This window comes from Monopterus albus, unplaced genomic scaffold, assembly GCF_001952655.1.
Source record: "Monopterus albus unplaced genomic scaffold, M_albus_1.0 scaffold75.1, whole genome shotgun sequence".
Lineage (NCBI taxonomy): Eukaryota > Metazoa > Chordata > Actinopteri > Synbranchiformes > Synbranchidae > Monopterus > Monopterus albus.
The window spans coordinates 874,508-884,230 of record NW_018127955.1 but is presented as its reverse complement, the minus strand read 5'-3'; the positions used below and the strand labels follow the sequence as shown (position 1 = coordinate 884,230).

Genomic DNA, 9,723 nt, shown 5'->3' with positions numbered 1-9,723 from the left:
TGACTGACACCTGCTGCTCCATGCATACACATAAACACAGGCCGCCAGTATGCACGCTTACGTGTACACGTGCATATGTCACAAATATACTGTATATACATGCAAAGTGGCGAATGAGTGACAGATAGTTTTGTGTAAACTTGTTTGAGAGGAAAAGAGAGAGAGAGAGAGAGCTCAAAATAGAGAGAGAACACATCATATCAACACAGTGGGGGTCTCTATACATCTTCAAGCAAAAGTCAATAAATCTGTCAGTTAGCTGAGAGCAGGAGACTAGGCGACTTATTAATGGGGTGAAGTTCAAAAACATGGATCAGATGTCGTGAAAGGTTTAGCTATGACCACCTACTGGTGATTTCAGTTGTCTGTCACAAGTTACCAAAGTCCAAAGAGATGTTATAAAAATTGTCTGTATTTAAAAACAAATAATTATATATGTAAAAAAAAAACACAATTCACATTTTGTCAAGTAATTGGTCACCCAATTATTTCAGTAGAAGTTTAAATGTATGGTTATATTAAATAGAGGAAGTGAAAAACAGAAGGCTGACAGAAGAAAAATAAAAGTGAAAGAAAAAGATGGGAAAAAAGGGAAAGCACTAACAGGAAGTTTGCGTTAATGCCCTTGGGGCTGTGTGTGTGTGTGTGTCAGAGAAAGACTCACTTGGGAACAGGAACCTTGATGATCGTCCCATCCACTTCTGGGTTTAGGTTCATGCTGCTCTCTCTCAGGGCATGGGCAGCCGCCGCTGTAGCCTGGGGGGAGGGCACATGTGCGTGCAAACACACACACACACACACACATACATACATATATATATAGATATATGAATGTGTGCTGGATTTGAGCACTGGTGTGAATAGAAAAGCTACAAGTGCAGGTAGTGGCCCAGCTCCAGCTGGCAATCATTAAGGTGTTGTGTTGTGTGTGTGTGTCAGGGGACGCCCATGCAATATGGAAGTGCCTTGGGCCACTGTCAGCGCTCAGCCCTGTGGGACAGGACAGAGAGTTTGCAGGGCAGGGCACTGACCTCTGGTGACCTCACAGGAGAGTCTGCTTGTGCCTGTGTATGATACACACACAGAAACACTCACACATTTGCTTTAGAATGTGTGTGGATTTAACTTTGACATGTAACTCTGAATATGAATGCAGCTTTTTGGTTATTTGTTTGTTTGTAAGACAGTGGCCACATTTAAACGCCCGATTAACAATATTAATAAGCCGATAATTTGGGTCGTCTAGACATGGAAAACGTGAAATGGTAATTATCCAATGATCAGGGACACTGTACCACAGTGTGACTTTATTTGCTTTAACAAAAAGTATATGTAAATATCTTCTTGTATTGTGGTCATGTTGCATGTGAAGGTCAAAGGGAGGTATAATTTCTTCTGATGCCATGGTGGGGCAATTTAACATGGTTGAGGGCCAGGTTTTCTGAACAAATGAAAAGCAATGAAGACAAAAGAAAGAAAAAGCTAATAAAATACCTCAGTTTTCTTTGTATAACTATACATACATTTGCTTGCAAGTTAGTTTTGTCAAGACAGTAAATTCTCTTAAAATCTATAATTATCATGAATGTATGTGGTGCAAAAGCACAACAATCTTGGTGTAAATGCAAACTAGACAAACAGATAAAAAGCCAGTTTGCTGAAAATTTTGAGCTGCATTTGTATTGATCTGTACTGAGCATCAACAGAAATAGACAGCGAGGACAGTCACCGACTATTAACTAGCTTACTGGAAATGTGTTCACTCAAAACTACTGCTACAGATGAACATTTCCTTCTTCTCAGCTGTTGTCCACATTATCTTATTGAACAACTTTTAAAAAATGAATAAAAATGTCCCCAAACGCCATCTGTCATCTTTATACAAGAATGGAGATAATCAGAGGGAAATGAAAAGAAGGACATTATGGGTTTGTGAGGGAACAAGTGATCCAGTGTCAATGTGGACATTGGCTGGAGAGGCAGCTGGGCTGTAGATGCTACATGTACTAGGATAACAGTTCATTTATGGAGTGGCTTCTTTGTAATTTTCTTTAAAAGTTTATTTGTATTTGGTTGGCAGGCCAGCAGGCAGGCAGAAAAAGAAGCTTGCATGAAAGTCAGTGGTAAATATTACAACAACATTCACATGTGTGAAACATAAAGACATTATCCACCATATACAATAAAATCCCTCAGTCCGGCAAACCCTACATTAAAACCAGAGTGCTACAGTTAAGCAGTGCATACACACAAATAAACTGAGTTACTGAAAACAAAGTCACAATCTGCAACCGCATTCCCTTAGCTGAGCTTTACAATGTGTGCAAATGTGCAATTGAACCCCTCTCTACCCTGCTCCCCCTGCTCCCCAGCTCTGTCTGGCTTCTTCCGCTGAGGGAAAGGAATGGCAGTGAGATTAAAGGAATTTATTTGTGTGCATTAAATTAATTCATGAGGTTTCTTTTCCTTTGTTAAATTCATCCGGAGCACAGGCCTCTGGTTGCTCTCTGAGTGTGGAGTGATAGATTCGGCCCATGCCCATGTTTGATTGTTCTCAGCATCAAATTCATCACCGTTTCCCCTCTCTGACGACCCGCGGTGGTTATGGAAACCTGGCTGGGCAGGTTCTGGTTAATATGTTAGAGAGGAAGAGAAATTACACTGAAGTTTCACATCAAACGCTGATGACCAGGTTCAAAGCAAAGAGGCGAGTGGAGAGGAATGTGTGTGAGAACCTGTGTGTGTGCATGTCTAAAAAGAGACTCCTGCAGAAAATGTTTTACGAACAAAGTGATGGGATGCTTAAAGATACGCGTGTAAAGTGCCTCCTGATCGTAGCTGTGGTTAGTTTCACTGTGCCTTGCCAGGCTGCTCCCAGTGAATGTGTGGAAAACAATGGTAGAGCCTCTGTGCGGCCTGGTAATGGACAGGCATTATTATAAGCCTATTAGCACTGTGCACTGAGGATACAGCTGTGTGTGTGACATAGGCAACAAAGGGCATGACAGGGCAGCGTGTGTGCATTTGTGTGTCTGTTGCTGTGTGTGTGGTCTGTAGTCAGAGTTTCTGGGAAAGGAACACACACCGGGTGATCATTCAGCATGATTCAGGTTGAAGAATGGATTTTCAGATTTGTGTCGTTGATAAAAACTTAAATTCACCTGTTGTTCTGTGACATTGGTATGTCAGTATATTAACCATTAATTATGTTTTTATTTGTGCTTGATATTTTAGGTTTGATTGTCCTGGGAGGATGATGGGAGAATAGGGGGTGTGGTGGAGAGTGAGTGAGATTATATGATGAATATGTGAACTTCAATAGAGCTAATTTATTTAAACATAATTTAAGCTTGTAAAGTTGAAGAACCACTGGTTTCTATGTCTCCTAGGTAGGATGGAGCCTACTGACTCTGATCACCTCCTGACTGGTCCTCTAGCACCACCAGCAAGTTAGTTTTCAGTTAACTGGTGAAATACTGGAAACCTTCTGGACAAGTGGAAACAAGATTTGGTTTTCTGTGAAATGTCTTAACTATTAGATTGACTGCATCATTTTTTGCATGATGCTAACTTTAAATGTATAAATGACAAACGTTTTCAGCTTGTAACAGATGAGGAACAGGTCAAAACAAAGCAGCATGTACTTGTCCCGATGCTCGGTGGCCAAGAAGGATCAAAAGAACTCAACTGACAAGAGAGAAGTGGCCCTCGGATATGATTGCATAATGGTGCATTAAATGCGTAAAAACCACATTTAGATTTTCCAGGTCACCACAGACGTCTGGCCACTAAAACTCTGCCTCATGGGCAAAATCTCATTCTGGAATTCTGATTAGTACAGTGTTGTATCATCTACAAAGGAAAAGGGGGAGAGAAAAGGGGTGAAAAAGAAAAATAATTCATTCCTTCCTAACCAGGGGGTGAAATGAGGTCATTTCCTTTTCTGTGACAACTCACATGCAGACACAACCACATTTCAGTGCGCGCACACACACACACACACTTAAGATTCTTGCTGCTATCTTTCAACCCAGAACAAAGGGCTCCCTGAGTGATCTATCAATTAGCATTTGAGACACAGTTGTGGAGAGAAACAGGCAGGTCAGGTTTCATTTACACACAGAGTGATGTGGGATTCCAGTTCTGGTCTGGCTCACTGTTCCTTGTGTGAGGACCATCTATCTGTCTGCGCTTTGGATTATTTTTATAAAGCTTTTAGTTACAGTGTGCATGTCGGTAAGAGACAAACAAATGCCAGTAGGGACAGTCTGTACATGTGTGTTTGTACGTGTGTATCGGTGTGATCGTCTTACCTCGGGAAAGCTGCTCATGTTGACCATAATGAGCTGTGGTGATTTCATGGAGATCTGACCCAGCTGTTTGAGAGGAAATTTTCCATCTCGAGTCGTCACCACAATGTGATCTAGAACTCCTAAACGAATACAGATAAATTGCATTATTTATCTACACTGACAGATTAAGGCATCTTGTCATGTGCATCTGTACATTTGCTGGTGAATTTTAAATCAGCCAAATCCAAATATATTAGGGTTTGTGCGCTGTTTGACAGATTACATCGTGTATTTGGCTTTATGTTTCTCTGTTCAGGTTAATACAGTTTTATGCAATTTATTGTAATTATTATTTAAAGTAAACCCACAATATCCATAGTTTGAATCTACAGTTCCTGTTCTATTTAATTATAAGGTTTATTGTGCATTTGTAAAAAGTTGGCCCCAAAAACCCAGCATTGATCCAGCTCTGGTAAATGCGGGTTGCTTTTGTGGCTTGATGACACTGCTTCCATGCAACCTTCACATAAAGGAAAACATACAGTCAGTCATTCAGTCAGTCAGACAGCTTAACAAATAAACAGACAGATGAATGGGCCACAGAAACCACAATCTGCATAAGCTAAAAAACAACTAGAAACCACTGTTAAGAGTTTCCATGATCTACCGTCTCTCATCACTGTCAGAAGCAGAGCCGAGCTTGCCAACATGAGCTGACTGCTGTGCCCTACTCTCTGCATTTCTCACTTCATCTCTCCTGTTCCTCACTTGGTCCATCTATTTGCCTATCTCCCCCTGTCCCTCTCCTCCATCTGGCTAACCTCAGATGCAGTTGTTTCCTTCTCCTCCACCTCTGCCTTACATCACTTGCTTACCCAGTGGGGGTTGTGCTGCTGCTGGTGGTGTGTGTGTGTGTGTAAAAAGAGGGGGTGAAGGGGAGGTTGGCCAGTGGTTCAATGGTGTAATTTTCTCTATATGATCAATTTATCACAGGATTTCAAGGGGAAAAACAGAGATGTACTGGTCAGACATTAGATGTAGGAGAAGAAACTAAAAATAAAAGGTTGGTATGATGTGATGAAATGGATACCCATTATTCAAAGCCGCACCCCAGCTGAATCACTGACACACTGTCTACCCAACTGCCAATTATTCTGTCTCCCTCTTTGACTTCAAACATCCATTTGTGCACGGGTCTTAACCTGCCTGTCCTGTTGTCCATCACATTGTGCTTTTCTGGGTATATGCAGATCATTAATGTCCAAATGTCTGTGAACTTCTGCCTGTCCATCTTCGTTACCTGTGCCTTGACCAGGAGGACCTACACATCTGCTAGTACTTTAAGAAAGCAGACAGACAGTCGTTTCTTTAATTACAAAGATGGAGGGTGAAAAGAGGCCGAGTCATACACAGGAGTACAGCTGAGGAAGCATTTGCCAAATATCCGAAACTTGACTAAATTCTTTATCAAAATATTACATATTATGCAACATAATAAAAATGACGTTTATATGTAATGTAAACTAAACTACCGGTATACATATTTTGTTTTTAATCTAAAAAAAAAGTGTTTTTCAGTTTTATAATGACAAAACAATCAGGCCACATCATTTGCAAAACTACATATGGGCATACTGGTGATACAGTAGTCAGGACAAGTACCATACAGTGATTGAGACATCCCTCATTAATTTCCTCCACACTTACCCAGTTGCTCTCTCTCCCCTCATTCCCTGTCACATCGCTTCTGTCCTCTTAAGAATAAAGGTAAATGCCCAACAGTACATATACAAACTCACCCACAATAGGTATAAAAGTGGACAAATCATATCAGTTGGCCTCTGTGCAGGTGTTTAGTCTGAACCACAGCTCAAACACCACCAATCCTAAGTTATTTGGACCAAAAGTTAAAGTGTACAAATTATATTACATGTAAACACAGCCTTAAATTGCTGTGATGAATTCATGAGGTCCTATGACACTTTCAGCTAAGATAAAGTATTAACAGGACAGTCTGCATCCATGCTAGCAGCTCTGTTAGACTAGACTTGGGCAAAGCAAAGCTTTGAGCTAAATGCTAACTCCTCTTAGTTAAGTATCTTAGCATGCAAACATTTGCTAATTAGCACTTAAGCACCCAAGGTGCAGCTGAGGATGTCATTAGTTTAGCATCATTATACCTACTAAACATCAGCAATATCAACAGTGTCATTGTGAGCATGTTAACATCAGAATTTAGTTCAAAGCAACACTGTGCCTTACAGAGTTGCTAGCATGTCCAGTTAGACATCTTATCTTCAAAGAGATGGTCTTGTTGCTGTTGTCAGACTGCTTAACTTGATCACAAATTAAATTTAGATTCCGTTGTTCCAGCAAAACCTGGGAACTGCTGTAAAAATAACATTTTTGAGTTATTACACTCACATTATTATGGACCTGTCTTCAACACAGCAGACTTCTTGGGTATAGACAAGGTGTATAAGTATTTAGAACAATTTTTTCCTGTGCTGCCGTTGTTGTCCAATGCCTCGGTCTATTCTGTCTTTCCACGAAAACAGAGCTCACTTTCAGTCCAGATAACTCATCTGTGATTAACCAGAACATGGTGATTATAGCATCGATCTTATCTCTGCATCTACCTGACTTTTGCCCTACACAAACAAACGTGCACATATAAAGTACGCATTCAAAGCAATACACTGTATCACGGTCATATCAACACACACATACTCATAAGCTTAACAAGAGCCAGATGAGAAGTTCATGGAACACACACACACTTGCACGAAACACACACACATTTGAACAACTGACGTCATTCCATTCCACCAACTCATCTCTCCTGTCAGCCCTAAGTCCTGCTGCCTCTCTGGATTATTGTGCAGGTGGACAGAAGAGAGGGCTGGACAGACCAGAGAAGAGCAGTGAGAGATGCACAGATGGAGGGAAAAGTCTGGGTGGATGACATGATGGAGAGACGGAGGCGAGAGCTGTGAGAGGGACAGAAGAGATGGAGAGAATATGGTAGGTTTTGCTCAAAATTCCTGCCTTGTGAACACATTTTTCCCTGTAGGTCAAAAAGAAGTTTAAATTCAAAACAATGAGACAGACATTGAAAATGTGAGCACAAGCCAAAACATAAAGCTGAGAATTGTTGGAAAAACAAATGAGAAGACTGTAATGGCGGAATAAAAGCAGTGGCCAAAGACAGAAAATGACTCAGAGCAAACAACTGTTGAATGATAATGGTTAAAAAAAGAGGTTGGAAACTGGACGATTAAATTAACATCAACAGTAAAACAGCTGGAAGAAGACACTGAAGGATTAACTGTAAAAATCAAGGTTGTGTTTGTGCTTCTGTTGTCTGCATTATGTGTACAAGTAGAAAAGACTGCATAGAAAGCAGATCAAATGGCACAGAAAGCGACATTTCATCTGAGGAGGAGGAAAAGCAGGAGAAACTCGAGACACTTTCAGTTTGAAGTCTGACTCCAGCGGCTGCCTCGTCCCCAGGGAACTTCCATTATATGCCCCACCTCTGGCTCCCCAGAACCCAGATCCCATTTGTTAGAACCCAGAGGCAAAGGGTCATGACCTGGATGTAGTTGGGGAAACAGAGGTCAAACTGGGGTCAAGGTAGGGTCACAATGGGGGTGCTCTCCTCACTCTCAGCCCTTGGGCTTAGGGACACGCAGACAACGAGGAAGACTTACTGACTTACATCCCAGAGTATGTGGTGTGGCGTTACAAAGGAAAGCCTCATGCATGCATGAACATTATGCACATGAATAATACAACTCCACTTTCCAAGTTACTTCACTTTAAATCGAGTAAATGCACAATTCATTCATGACAAAGTTTGGTATCTAGTTTTCAAATTCAGTCCCAGAAAGAAATGGAGAAAAGCTAAATACCTAGTGATGTTCGGATGCTGAGGTTGCGTGTGAAGTCATCTTTGAGCATATTGAGAACGGCGGTCATGTCTTCCATCACTTCCTCCAGACTGATGATGTCTTCCACCAGTGCTGAATTAATGTTCACCTTAGCTGATTGGCCCTTTGCCTTGGCTTGGAAGAAGTGACAAAGAGAAAGAAAAGGCTGAGGTGAGACTGAAGATCATATCTAAGACAAATAATACTAAACCATGTAATTTGCATTCATGTGAACTCCAGTCTCTAATCTCCTCACTGACCTTTTGCCTTCTTGGTGGCGTAGAACCTGGTGCATGCAGCCGGGCTGCAGGCGGTGTTGGGGCACAGTAGTGGTGTGCTGACCCTGGTGGCAGCCGCGAGGGGAGACCTGACCTGTCGCATGAGGGACTGACAGAGCGGAGCTCGCAGCAGACTCAGATGGTTCAAAGCCATAACTGAGTGAGAGTACAGGTGCTGTTAGAGGAAAACAGAAACACCAGTGTCACTGGACTAACATAATTTGATTTCATACAAGTTATTCAGAGATGAGTTGAAATCAGTTGTAATATTTATCACAATGAGGTAATAACTCATATTAGCCAGTAGGAGGTAGGCCTACATCTTGTACTAACATTTTACAATATCATAGTCTATTTGATGATACTTTGTAACACAACCAACCAATGTATTTTTTCTTTGCGATATCAGCCAGATCTGCAGCCTGTAAGGAATTAACATATCTACCATATCTACAGGTACATTCAAACACATAACTCAAGAAACTGACTTACAGATAAAAGATCAATATATCTAATATTTGTCAACTAATCATCAACACAAATATTGGCTTGTTTTGCATTTTATGAGCCTTAAAACTTTTCACATAGGACTGGGCAAAGTGGACAAAATCCTGTGTCACAATGCATGTACTGTAACGTCACAATATCTATATAGTGCTTTCCTGCTGTGCAAAGTCAAAATGTATGTCATGAAAAGGGTATATTACTTTCTTAACAATTCATTTAATTGTGTGGTCTGTCAGAAAATGGTGAAAAACACCTGCCAGAGTTTCATAAAACCAAAGGTGATGTTTTCAAAATGTCTTGCCGAACTTAAAATGTACAGATTTCTATTACATAAAATGAACAAAAACAGCAGCTGAGATGCTGAAAATAAGGAAAGACATTTTTGCACTAAAAACAGAGGGAAATTTTTAAATATTACCTGATTATTTTTCCATTGCTCAGTTAATTGATTATTTGACTAATAGCTTCCCCAACTGGATCACAGAATGCACCTTTAGCAAAATGTCTCAGACACTACAAAGATCAGAGGAGGAAAAGAGGCTCTTGGTAATGCAGTAACATCACCGCTGTTACAGAACTTCTGGCACTCAGCTGAACAGGCTACATTCACGCAGCTGCACTTGGTCACATTGATGCTCTTTCTATTCCTCTTAGTCTCACAAATCTATGGGAGAAATCCACATGCAGCCCATGCACAGTTGTTTGGGCATTCCT

The 9,723-nt window shown here is 40.9% G+C and overlaps 1 protein-coding gene across 2 annotated transcripts in view; it reads right to left on the bottom strand.

The window, feature by feature from the left end:
• mrrf (mitochondrial ribosome recycling factor) overlaps positions 1–9,723 on the bottom strand; it is a 14,116-nt gene that overhangs the window by 2,603 nt on the left and 1,790 nt on the right. For both annotated transcript variants that reach the window (XM_020605946.1, XM_020605947.1), the window contains exons 2-5: positions 8,485–8,677; positions 8,207–8,359; positions 4,314–4,432; positions 665–756 (exon numbers count right to left, since the gene is read on the bottom strand). In XM_020605946.1, coding sequence (XP_020461602.1) covers positions 665–756; positions 4,314–4,432; positions 8,207–8,359; positions 8,485–8,656 — 536 coding nt within the window. In that variant the 5' untranslated portion in view covers positions 8,657–8,677. The remainder of the gene's footprint in view (positions 1–664; positions 757–4,313; positions 4,433–8,206; positions 8,360–8,484; positions 8,678–9,723) is intronic.